General features: G+C 49.6%; 1 protein-coding gene and 1 non-coding gene across 2 annotated transcripts; one reads left to right on the forward strand and one right to left on the reverse strand.

The window, feature by feature from the left end:
• Positions 1 to 11,599: 11,599 nt before the first annotated feature.
• On the reverse strand, positions 11,600 to 11,968 carry QC762_201890 (uncharacterized protein; the record flags this gene model as incomplete). The annotated part of the gene is made up of 1 exon (XM_062887078.1): positions 11,600 to 11,968. One exon carries the CDS (start codon positions 11,966 to 11,968, stop codon positions 11,600 to 11,602), a length of 369 nt encoding a protein of 122 aa, XP_062746863.1.
• Positions 11,969 to 13,277: 1,309 nt separating this feature from the next.
• QC762_0032680 lies at positions 13,278 to 13,366 on the forward strand. The gene has a single exon. It is a non-coding gene; the product is annotated as a tRNA-Tyr (tRNA).
• The last annotated feature ends 141 nt before the right edge of the window (positions 13,367 to 13,507 follow it).

Below are 13,507 nucleotides of genomic sequence, written 5' to 3' on the forward strand. Positions count from 1 at the left end.
TCGACACCCCGTCACCGTACCGTGTGCTCTTTTTGGCTTCGAACTGTGTCGTCGCTTCCTCCTCGACAGAAGAAGGAAAACGTCAGCGCCCAGCAAAAAAAAAAACAAAAAAACAAAAAAAAAACGCCAGCTGACAAGGAAACACCCCCCAAGGTCTCCAAGGTGGGTGCATTTCGATCTGCAGGATCCTTTTCGAGTCACGTTATTAGAAGAACATGACAGATAACAGTCTCAACCACAATCATTGTTTGATCAAATGGCAAGTTCCGCCGTCGTCCCGAGCTGCTGCCATTGTCTGCCGCATTCAAGAGGGCGGCTCACATTTCTATCCGTATGTACACGGCCTCTGTCCCCGCACACAGAAGATCTGGCTATCGGATCGGACATCGCCCCCCGATCTGGGTGCCGTATCGTGCCACTGTGCCTCCACCATAGGTCAGCTTTTGAGCGCGTACGTAAGGTAGCTATTGTACGTGTGTACTAGGTGGCATGTTGGGCAGATAAGGAAACATCCAGGCAGCAGCAAACACGCCCAGCGTCATAGTGTATAGAAGTCTGGTTAAGCTTATGTTACGGACCTATTTGTCGGGTCGCTCAGGGCGGCAACAGAGGCTGCACCAACAACAGCTGGAGAGCACTTGTTTCTGTGATGGGTTTTCGGTAGGGAATCTCTGACTCTGCCGAGGCCAATTCATCACTATCGCACGATTTCACCCTGGTGTTTGCCCGGCTTGGCGTCACATTCTAGAAGGAAAATGTCTGTGACTGCCCCCTATGCTAGATCGAGATCCCTGGTCTTAGCCCCCTTTGTCGTGTAAATCGTTGCTGTAAACGGCAATCCCAGCCAGACCAGATGGATGGGACGGATGAGATGACGCCTTTGTTCCAATACAACCGCTGTTTATACTATCTGGCCGGCCGTCTGGCTCTGCTTGAATGTGCTGTCACAGGGCGCTGTGGAACAGCGTCGTAGCTGTGAGCTATTGAGGAGTTCTATCCAGTGGTTGCTCACTGGTCCAGTCGGGGCACTCCGAGCATAGCATACTGCCGATTTCCCCAGCGATCGGTACCGGTATCTCGGCGGAGAATGTGCATAAGCAGTTCCCTACTTTTCAGTCGGCTCCGTGGTCCGCTGGAGGGCTCAGCAGAGGGAAAATTGCCAACGGTTGGCAGTTTTCCAGTCCCGGCATCTGTCAAAGGATGCCAGCGCCCAAGGCGGCTGGTCTGGCAGCCGCTGACCTGACAAACTCACCTGATGGAGGGGTAGTATTCCGACCTCTCTATCTCCGCCTCGACGAATGGGCTGTGGCATCACACTGCTCCCAGGTGCACTCAGCCATATGAGTTGGCACTCTGGTGCGTGATACAAACAGTGCGGTGTTGTTGCTACCAGCGGCTCCCAGAGATATGCCGAGCGAGGTGAATGAAAAGGCCTCATCCTGGTCAGAAGAGGCGGGCCCCCGTCCAGCATGAAATTCCCTCTATCGAATTCTGGCTTTTATGACGAATCTCCAAGCGGGAATAGTGTCAGGTATCGCATCCGCTCCATCCTCTCGCCCCTCCAAATCTCCGGGTCTCCCAGCGTGGGGCCGCCGCGAGGGTCGTGTCGTGATGGATTCAGGAGGTTCGCACACGAGGAATACGACGCTGTTCCAACACCAGCACGTGGGCTCTTGCTGGGTTGTACCACCGGATACCCTGAGGATTTCGAGGGAGCGGTTTGAGCCGAAGGATTGGGCCACAAGGGGTTTCTCATCGATCGGATCTGGCCTGGTGTCCCCGCTGACGGGCAAGGGTCATGAGATGAAAGGACACGGCCAATCTTGAGTGCCACAGTGCATGGCGCTAGGCTGGCAGGCCTGCGTGCTGAAAGGTTGCGGTTTGCTGGATTTTTCTCGCTAATCGAATGGCCGAATCGGCCGGGCTTGGGCCTTGTCGAGAGCGTGGATGGGTGGAATATGGGCAGATGGGATGATGGAATCAGTGGATAATGCAACGCACCCGAAAAGTCCCGCCAAGCTCGGTTTTGTGAGCGGCCCAATCTGTTTTCCCCGCTCTGCAACTCCACGGGCAGACGGGTTGGCCCTATCAGCATTGGCTGATTATTTTCCTGCAGGCCAAAGAGCTGTCTGCAACAAGAAAAAAATCGCTGAAACGGGCAACATTCACGGGTAAAGTCAGATGATGAACGGTGGATCGGCTTCGGGGGAGAACCGCGCGGGACGGGAAAGATGGCGTCGATATGTTCGATATTTGCATGTACGGCACGTGATTGTGAGGTAATAGGTATTAGGTATCTCCCCGCAATTTGCAGGATATTCCTCTTCGGACAACAGAAGCAGTGGCGGTGGTAGTGTACCTATGCTTTCTCGAGAACTTTCGGCAGAATGCTACCTGGAGAAGCAACAGCAGCATCAACAGCATCATCATCAATCAACCCGCAACTCTGGGAGATCGAACCAACAACAGCCGGGAACGGATATCATCATTTTATTACATGCCGCGGGAAGAGGGTCACCTATCTAGTGTCGCGGTCCCTGTCTGCCTTGACCCGCTTTTTGTTCCACGCTTGGGCCTGGTGGACGATGAAACCGTTCGTCCTAAAAATACCACCAACGCCCGCACTGTGTACATCTGAAGCTTCCCAGCAGTGAGAGGTGTACAGTGTGCCGATGATCTCAACCGCTCTTGCATCTGTCAGAAACAGGAATTCTGCGCCCCTGGCATTCTTCTCTGCATCTGCCACTCACCTGTCATCACTTTCCCTTTTCCCCATCGCTGTGCCTCGTCAGCCATCACAAAACGAACACCGAGCCCAGGACTGACCAGTGAGATGTGTGCGTGCCCAAGGCCCCACAGCGGGGAGAATTGGACGGAACAGCATCCGGGCTCTGTGCTCTCTGCTCGTCGAGTTTCAAAACATGCTGATCCGATAGATCCCCAGTGATTTCTTCAGAAAACATTCAGGCACCCGAACCTGAAGGCACCATCGCTCTTTTCCCCTTTCTGGCCTGCTGTTCATCAAGACCCTGACAGCTAAAACGCACTATCGACCAGACCAGGATCGGATATGGACAGGTTTTCTTAACGGTTGCTTTTATCACGCTAGCCATCTTGATCTCGTGTGGGGACCCAACGGGCCAGAGGAAAGCGAATACGTGAGATCGACACAACGAGACATCCACCCAACGGCCGGCAGTTGTGGGTGCAAGAGACCGGAATAACTGGGAACAAGTGGCCGTTCTTACCGACACATCTTCATCGAAGCCTTCTTCCCGAGCCTACCTACCACCAACCGCTCTTCCACAAGTTCTTCGTATCGTGCGGTCTCTCTCTACGAGGATCCCATACTCACCCTAGGTCCAACACCATCCCGCAGATGTCCGATGTGGCAGCCTGGGGATACGGCAAACCTCGCACAAATACAACTCTGCTTAAGTCAGCGGTGGTTGCGTTCTCGCAGCCCTCACACTCTGTGGCCGTCCAAGGGGATGGGCTCTGGATCGGGAATGGTTCCTGAATAAGCCAAAGTCCCAATTCCTGCCATTGGTGCGGGGGTCCGTAGCCGCATCCCAGATCAGGCGATATCTGCAGGAAATCACATCTCGCGACCTTCCCACTGGGTTCCATCGAGACCGATGTCGCGCTGGCCCCCCCTCAATGTACTCACAGGTACCTTAATTACTGGCCGACCCCACTGACCAACAACCCTCCCTGTCCGGTTTCATGGTTCGCTGCCCACCCTTGCCCGTCCCACGAGCCTGCCGAGCTCCGGACTAGTTCAGAGGATTATCAGCTTCGCCGGCGACCTTTCCAGAAGCCAGATTGGCTGGAAAAAGAGGGGTGGGGGCGGTGGGGGCACGGGGAACCGTGCTCCATGTTCTGTTCTGACGCGGTCGACGATGGGGATTGCAACGTTGGAAAGGACGCCTTGCATCCGATCATCCAATTTATTCGCCTCTCCATCGCATCCGCATGACGAGATCCAAGTTCTGTTTCTCGTGTGTTGACCACTAGCACGAGTCCGTTGGCAAGTGTTGGAGGTTGGGGGACTTTGGCGGGGAGGGGGCAGCAGTATCTCGCTGAATATCAGTCACCAGGTCTTCCTGCCATGTGGCATGTCGTTAGCCCGCTGCAGGCAGAATTATTGAGACTGATGGCTCTGACGTTGACAGCTTTGACAGGTTCGGCCAATTTTCTCGAACAAGAAGAAGCCTACTACATACATGTCGGGTTGATAAAAATGCACATGCATTACATCGATACATACCGAATCTCACCTACTACTATTGTGCTGTCTCAATTGGATGTGTTCTGTTCAGCCTAAAAAGAGAATTGTGTGTGTTTTTCCCCCCATCGATCTCACAAAATCTCTTATCTCAACCCGTCCGTTCCCGCGGGCTGCTGCGCACCCCACAGTCCATCGCATCTGATGGGTAATTTTTTTTTTTCCCGATCTGATTTCCATCGCATCTGATCTGATCTGACCCGACCGATCTTGGGAGGATTTTATCGATTCCGCAGCAGCCAGGGTGTGGGAATTGATTTACTACGTCAACTCCGGCCCCATATAGCCTTGTTTGAGTTTTTCCAACGGTCAAAGACACATCGGGTTTTGCGTTGTCAAGGACTGAAGAAAGATAGGTAAAACCCGCATTCGCTTCTAATGCAGGCAGGATATCCACCGACTTTTTCGGATGTGTGGGGGGAGTATGGATGGGACTTGGAAGTGTGGTCACGGGATGGGGATATGTAGGTGGATGGCTGGGCTAAAAATATCGAGGATTTTCTGCATTGGACACATCACTTATCCTACCTAGGTGCGGTCTTGGGGGTTGCCTACTACTTACATGTGTCACTGAGACTCAGAAATGTATTCTCGTGTCAGAAGATATTTTTTGTGTTTTTGGCCATTGGAAAATCAAGGCGGCGGTGGCCAACATTTGTCTCACGTGGTCGAGCAGTCAGTCAGTGTGTTAAACGAAGCGTACATATATATAATCGTCCTTGATATGTACCGATCCGTGGCAGGTACGCGGTGTCATCAACAACAAGTCGAGGCTGAAGGATTGGCACTAGCTTTGAACAGCCAGACAACGGGTGCTTGCTTTTGCCTTCCCGCTTTCTTTTTTTTTTCTTTCTTTTTTTTGAAAATCCCCGACGGGTTGTGTTATCTGTTTCTGTGCGAGGGGATATCATGATTTTTTTTTTTGGACCAGTTGATGCTTCGGCTTGATGTATGTCAAATGGCAGCCGGCAGTCGGATAGCTTCTACATAACTTGCATATTTGAGGATCCCGATGCTCGGACTGGGGGGGGGGCGCTCGGATAGGGGAGTGGTAGGTTCGGAACGGTGGGTTTCCCTTGTCTGTTGCTGTACAACCGTGGTCGAGGTATACTAAGGTAGGACAACTCTTTGCTTTGTTGTTTTGGTGGTCCGCTTGGGCCGCATGTTGGGCTTGTTGAGCCTCCTTTTCTCTCTCGGCTGAGGGGGCATGGTGAGGATATGAGGCTGACGACTGAGTGATTGTGACTCGGGCAACGGATCATACGTATTGCATGTATCATTGCCTTACTTTTGTACCCCCACTCTTTTGGGGTCTCTCTACCTGCAGCTTTGAGGGGGAGGAGGGGGGAGGGGATGGTCAAGAGATCAGGATGAGCTTGGCGGGATCAAGTTGCTGTTGTTGGACAAGGACAAGTGGGTGGACTTTCCGAGGTTTTGGGGGAAGTTGGAGCAACTCCAGATCCCGCACGCTGAGAGGTTCGATGTGGTCGATTCCCGTTTTCGTGTTTTAGTCGTACTGGATTGGGAGAGACCAATGGTTTGCGGGGGGGGGGGTTGTTGAACGTTACGGTTACGCAGTTTTGTAACGAGAGATTCTGGACTCTCTGGAGTGGACTGGATGGGGAGGGGGGGAGCGTAATCTCGTCCTTCGATGTTGTTGCTGTGTGTGTGACAGTCATCAGGAAGTTGTGGTTGGTTGAGTGTGGCACTGTGGTTAGAAGGCCCGAAGGGAGGTGTAAGAATTACTTTACCTATGGGAGTACATTTGAGAAATGGGTTTGTGTGTTCCAGAAGAATAACCGACTTCAAGGGGGGAGCGATCATCACTATGAGAGTGGGTGGCTGTCTCACACCGGTCAATATCACTGACACATATCCACACGCCAGATGACCTCAACGGTAGGAGAAAAGGAGGGCGGAGGGGGGGGACCTGCCTCGCTCGATCTGGACAGATCTAGGACCTTGGGTTTGGGTGGTGTGGTTGCAAGCAAACCCCAAGGATGTCAGCACAAACACCACCACAACAGCGGAGGGTTTGAAGTTCCAGGCTGCTGGCCACGTAGGAGGCGCTTTGTGACAGCTTTTGCTCAGGGTGCATGGGCAAGTCACGCTCTGTATTTGATGCATCTACCCTTGAGATCAGCAAAAGTGCTGTTTTTTGCTCGTCCGGCTTGGGTGTCAATCAGTGCCTCCCCTTTTCACAACCTATAGGATGCAACTTACACCTGGAACTTTTCACGGCAGCTCTTTTTGTCTGTGTTCGTGATCATCGTTGCGGTGTAGCTATTGCCACGGCACACAGCTTGGATAGGACAGATTTCAGATCCTGCAGAGGGCCGATGAGGGACAAGGCCTAGAAAAGTGTGCTTCGTATACGATCTGCTGGCTATTCCCCGAAAGCAGATTTGTGGTCTCCAAGTTGTGGTCGCTTGCGTATTTGCAGAGAGATCTTGAGACAAGCACGCCTATACACTAGCACACACGGGCCGCTTTCTTTTCTTCTTTCTTCTGTGTACATACATGTAAGTCAGTGTCGGTGATATGCACACAGACCCCTTTTTTTATGTGTTCTGTTCTTCGATATCATTGCTTCTTTTTGTCTTGTCTCTTGCAGAGACGCTAAGCTGAGAGGAGCTTGGTGATGTTTCTGAGCTTGGTTTTCCCACAAAGACTTCTTCCAAAGAAGGAATTCATCAGCACAAGCGTGCGCGACACCAGGCAAGCGGTCCCCGCCCCCGGACCGTTCCTTGGGTCCGACCGTCCGTTGGTGGTTTTTGTTCCCGCTGAAGAAAAAAATATGATATGATCGATACCTTGCGAGCTTGCATGGATAAATATACCATGCTGGGTGAGACTACACTATGTTACTAGTAACCGAGAAAGTAGATCTCTTTGGCATGGTGGGTAAGATTTTCAACAAAGTTGCGCAAGCAGAATGCCGAGTTCGAAATGGGGGAAGAAAGAGTGGTGATCGCTTTGGGGGAAGCGGGACCACCACCTTGCAGCTTGCAACTGTCAACCTCGGATCCCCCGCTTTTTTTGTTTTTTTTTGTGCTTCTGGTAGCCGATCGAAAAGCTGCCCGGTGGTCAGGGAATTCTGATTCGGGGGTACTTGATCCTGCTTCCCCTGTCTTTCCCCCATCTCTTTCTCTCTCTGTCTTGCTTTCCCCTGCCTGCCGGCTGAGCTGCGCTGACGTCTATGGCGGATTCTTTTGGGCATCCAGCTCGCGGTTGTCGATTTTCAGCTCTTTCCTACTGACGACTATGTGAAGAAGCTAAACCCAAAAAAGTCCGACATCACCTTATCTCCCATAGTCACATTCATCTTTCACCACTCATCCCTCTCAAACTAAACTACCGAGGTCCAAACCCCCCCAAGTCTAGGCTCATCTGGTACGCTCTGGATCTGATCAGCGGGTTGTCCATCGAAGGAAATTAGATCAGACCAAGCCCATGACTTGCAGTACCTTCCGGAGAAATGTCAAAAGTCTGGTTGAAACACTGCAGCACACACGCACACACGCGGGGTTGTATCGAAACGTTGATCTTTACCTCGAATCCGGAACCAATATCTCATTCACTATAGCAGATCGCCTACATATTTTCTCCATTTGTTACCCCGATGTTAGCCTCCTGCTAGTCTAAGACATATAACGGACGATAAGGCAAGTTCTCCAAAATTAAAGATCCAGAGGTAACATTGGAAAAAGCCAATTGTACGCTACACCTACCTATCAACCTGCTATTATATAATGTCACGGTTCTGGAAGACAGTGGGGCCACGAGGGACCAATCAAGACTGGACCGCGCCGTCGAGCGGGGCTCACGGTCCAGATGGGCAACGGACCAATAAGATGGGGACCGGGGACCGCGGTGGGGCTCACGGTCCACGGTCCGGCATCGGCCAATCAGGAGCGGACCGAGGACCGTCTGTAAGTCAACGGTCCACGGTCCACGGGTCTATATATACGGAGGAACTGGCCGGTGTAGATAGACAGTTCCGCAGTATGCAATACAAGTCACAATCGTTGGTATTCAGACTATTGTGATAGAGACAAGCCATTGTTGTACACTGTTTAGCTGTACCGAACCAGGATTGTTCAGAAGTGCCTTCAACTAGTGTCCCTTTCAGAGGTTCTGGATAGGGGTTCGTCACATATAAGCAAGGATTACCAAACTTCTCTTATATTTTTGCTCTTTTAACTAATTACTACGCGCTAAATGCTACATCTAACTAGTATTTAATTTAAATCTTTATAAATATAATTACTGGACTATATTATTGTATATTTTTATTTTTTTAAATTACAAAATGCTGTTTGTGTGACGGCTGTGGCGGCGTCACCATATATATACCACTGGAGCGAGCCAAGCCAGGAAGCTTGGCTCACTTGTAGCTTTTGATAGCAATCACAACAGGTTTGGCGCAGTGGTCTGCCCTGCCGTGACATTTGAGCCAAGCTTGCACGGGAGCGTGGGTTCGAGCCACGCTCTTGGAAAGTCTGAGCCCGCTTTGCATGTACTCTGGAGCTTGCTGCCGGGAAGACCGCGCTCGGGTATATGGAGTGGTAGGACTTTCAGTTACCATATATATGCCCTCTTCTCGATGATAAATGGCACTCGAAGGCCTCGCTGGAGCAGCAGCTCGCGGGGGCTCTCGTCGAGGGGGGGGAGATGTGACGGCTGTGGCGGCGTCACCATATATATACCACTGGAGCGAGCCAAGCCAGGAAGCTTGGCTCACTTGTAGCTTTTGATAGCAATCACAACAGGTTTGGCGCAGTGGTCTGCCCTGCCGTGACAGTTTGTATATAGAATTATATATAAACGTTATTTACAACTACAAAAGAGAATATAGCAGTAGTGATAATATGTACTATATAGTGCACAAATAGGGATACGGCAGTAATATAGTAAATTAAAAGTTATTTGTGGATAGGACTTAGCGCATAGCATGTAGCTTTAGCCTTGCCTGGCTTTAGTAGGTAACTTGCCTAGCTTTAGCAGGTAGCTTGTAAGTACTCAAATTGTAACTCGGGCAGGTGCTACAGTAGGCACGGGCATTTTTTTTAGCTAATCTTTCTAATGTTAACTTTCTAGATTTTTTTAAAAAAAAAACTTGACTTATCGTCATTTATAGACATGACCGTATATGGACTTACATACATAGCTGCCTTTATTCTGCACAGGCAGCAAAGGCGCTAAACTTCCAGGTTTTTTTTTTTTTTTTTTTGCGCGGGAGAAGAAACAGTAAAAGAAGGAAAAAGCAATGTCTCACTCTATCTCGCAAGCATCTATTGGAAGTGGAAAAAAAAGTGAGATCTGAAACTGCTTGTCTTTTGTGTGTGTGTGGGTGTGTGTGTGGTAGCGAGCCAAGAAGGGATAGGCATAATCATTACATACGTGAGAGGCACATACACATGCACATCGGCATCGAATCGATCTTACTTTTTGCCTTTGCGTCTCGCGGACCCGGGGACAGGGACGTGGGAAGGTGTGAGATGATGCTTGGGAAGGGGAAGGCTTGGCGGCTTGGTGGCTTTTGTTGGTTGGGGATGGGGTGCTGATGGTTTTTGTCAGGTGCTGGTGGTGAGCAAACTTCACCAGACCGGCCATGTCAACGTGATGTAAGAGATGATAGAGAGTCTATCTATTGACATCAGCACGTAAGAGGGAATCCAAGTACCAAAAAGCATACCTACCTGAACTAATCAAGCGGAAGTTCTCAAGACAAAAATCGCAGACAAATCATTGAGTTGGACTGCCAGTATCGTATTCGCGCAGATTAATTCTTGGAGGAGATAGGACACTGCTATCTTTTACACTGCCACAAACATGATAGGGCTCAGATAGGTAGGTAGGTGTGAGAAATAAATGTCAGTTAAATGTGTCTTCATCTCTTCCAAAACCTCCAAATAAGGGTATCAGAGCCTATGTAGCAGATATGAGCACACTCCATGTGTCAGGCATATCTTCAATAATGACACTGGCAATTAAAAGTTACAGGACAGCTCACGCGTCATAGAAGACGCTAGGTTTGTAGCTATGATATGGCGAAGAATGGGTATGGTGTTGGCGGTGTATGCGCCATGGTGGTCCTGAGATGATGAATAACTCACTTACCAAGAAGTATTCCAAGGTACCTCTATATCTGGGCTTACGCCCAGATATAGAGATTCGAACAAAAGATTTATTTTCTCAAAAAATCACTCTTTAGTCGCCACAAAAGCCAACTCTGCGCCTTCTCAAACTTGAACTAATGTACATACCTAACCTTGACTCTGAACCTATACTGAGCTCGTACGTGTGGTGGATTATCTTATAATAGTAGTAACAGATCAAACATAAATGTGTATCCTCCATTCCCGCTCGTAGGAATGAGATAAGCCTGATTCCTAACTGCCCGATTCTATCTAGCTCAACGATTTTGACTTCTATTCCCCTCGCTTTACGTCTCCCTGATGGATCTGGTATTGTGAAAACCAGTGAGATTGTTCCAAAAGAAACAGCTCCTTCTTTTAAATGTTCGTGGATAGGTATCTAGAGTGATTCTAGAGCTAAAACTTTGGTTGAACCTCAAGTATCTAGAGTCGGACAATTACTTGGCCACCGCCCAGGAACCTTCACACCTCGCTGATGACAACTTTCTTTCGCCTCTTTATCGTGTCACGGAGCGGTTAGCCTAAAGGAGGGGAAAGCGGCTCTGGGAGACTGAGGATGCTATACGTCCCTCAGGTTGATGGTAGTTGGGTACCTACAGAGAAGGCTGGTTGGACTGGGAGAGCCACCTAGTAGTCGATGTCCTCCGCTGTCCACTCCTTCTGTCCAGAGGACTCAGCTATCTCGCAAGCCTCTACTTCTTAACGATTCTCTCCAGTTTCACTTTAACTCGACACAAGGATCATAATGTATCGGACTCAGAACCCTGGAGAGGTCGGTCGGTAATAACCAGAGCAGCAGCAGCAGCAGTAGTAGTAGTAGTAATAGTAGTGGTAGTAGTAGTAGTAGTAGTAGTAGTAGTAGTAGTAGTAGAGGCATCATAATCAATTAACAAGGGAGCTGGCGCTCACAGCAGGCGCTCAGTCACAGACTTGTTGCATATTTCAACGTGGATTTGAGAGAAGTTTTGATTTGTTGTTGTAAGCGTAGTAGTAAATTCATGCTTCATAACTCATTCCTAAAAGCCAAAATGAAACAAGCGCTCTATCCCCCAAATCGCAGACAAAAGTTACAATATTGTTACAGGGTATCTCCATCATCTCCATCATGCGCCCATCACATCCATTATCATATCCCATCATTCATATGCATTTAGTAAAATCTCCTCCTGCTTCCCCGGCCATCAGTGCCATGCATCCTCCTCGTGCCAGCAGCCTTCTGGCCGGGTCTTCCAGTGAGAGTTCCCTTCAACTTCAGGAAGGCACCACTGATCTTGTCACCGATGGAGGGCCGCCTCTGCTGGTGATGGACAGGGGCGACGGTGGTGTGGTGGTGGTGATGGGTGGTAGTGGCATGATGTCTGCGCTTTCCGCCAAAGAGACCGCCTCGGTGACGGGTAGAAGTAGTCATGGGAGCGGCGGTGGTGTGATGAGTGCGACGAGGGCCGCCGAAGAGACCTCTGCGACGGCGGGGAGCGGTAGTAGTGACTACAGGAGCGGCGTGGTGACGACGACCGAACATTTTGATGGTTTGGGTTTGGTGTTGTGGTTGGTATTGGTTAAAGTAGGTAGTGCTTGATTTGCAGTTGATGTGCAAATTGAACTCTTGAGAATGCTTGTTTGTTTGTTTTGCTTCTGTGTAGATGCTGATGATAATGAAGAAATTAAGACCTGTTTCTCGAGGTCAGATCAAGCAAAATATATACACCATCTCATCGGCCCTTCGCTCTCCCTCCCACGTCACAGCTTTCTTTCAATGTTATCTCCCATACTTGATTCAGACCCTTGGACCCTTGATGCATTCAGATCTCGATCCTATCCACAGCCTTAATCCAACTTTCCAAAGACAGGGATGACATCAACCTCTTGCCAAACCAAAGAACACAAAACAAGCAAAAAGTCAACCATGACGAGGCCCTTTGGACCCTTGAACTACCCCACATCGTCAGTGGCGTCCGCTGCGGTAATGCGCTGAGAATCTCATTGGTTGCCCTAAACACCCTTTCTCTTTCAGCGAGCCTTCAGTGCAACCAAATGCGCACCAATCAGGTCTCGTTTCTTGGACTTTTGGGCAACCGAAGTGGCCCCACACAGGGTATGATGTCACGGTTCATGTCACTTGTCAGACGGCTCGTGCCGTGACAACCGTTGGAGTCAAGCTCGAAGTTGGCATTTCTACCTACTGCACATACCGCTGGGCACTGAGGGGGTAAGCTCCGATGATTTGAGGACGTTGATTATTGCGCGAGCATCATAGCTTGCGTGTTCACCACGTGGATGTGATACCTTGTTCGGACCGTTGGGCCGTTGGGAGTGGAAACTTGCGATGTTCGACATGACGACTGCCTATGTATGTAGGTAGCCGAATATTCCAAGGAGGAACAAGTGTCTGCTAAGAATAGAATTCGAGCATTAGCTAACAGCGATAGAAGGATTCTAGTGGGATTATACAGTCTTGATGCTCTCAGCAATATGTGAGAGTCTTGCGCGGCTGGGTGATGCCATCACTTTACTCAAAGTCACTTCCGATCCAGACACTCCTTGCCTATTGATATCCCACCTCAATATTATCACATTATTCAAGTCCGAAGATATGTCATTTCCCTTGCACCAACTTTTTGTCCACCAAAATCAAATTACAACTTGAGTAGGTACGGAATAAATAATTGTTATTACCGAACTGTAACTGCTGGCTGCCCCGTCCCGCCAAGTCTCGCATCTCCAGTACACTCGGATATGTCTCCACAAAACCCACATTCGATAACAAATTCACATCGGGAATTGTTGAAAAGCCCTAATCCTCCACTAGATCCACAACAACTCAATAAAATCCCCTTGTGGTGTAGTTGGCTATCACGTTCGGCTGTAAATGCAATTTATCGATACCGAAAGGTCACCGGCTCGATTCCGGTCGAGGGGACACATCCTTTTGCCTTCACCTCAGTAAGGTGACTCTTTGTTTTTGATTCAGCTATGAAGAAAAGACTCTTCTTTTTTTCTGGGATGCTATGTGCTTCACAAACAACCCTACGTGCATAATTCTGGAGATATATATTATACA

Source organism: Podospora pseudocomata (assembly GCF_035222375.1).
Source record: "Podospora pseudocomata strain CBS 415.72m chromosome 2 map unlocalized CBS415.72m_2, whole genome shotgun sequence".
NCBI lineage: Eukaryota > Fungi > Ascomycota > Sordariomycetes > Sordariales > Podosporaceae > Podospora > Podospora pseudocomata.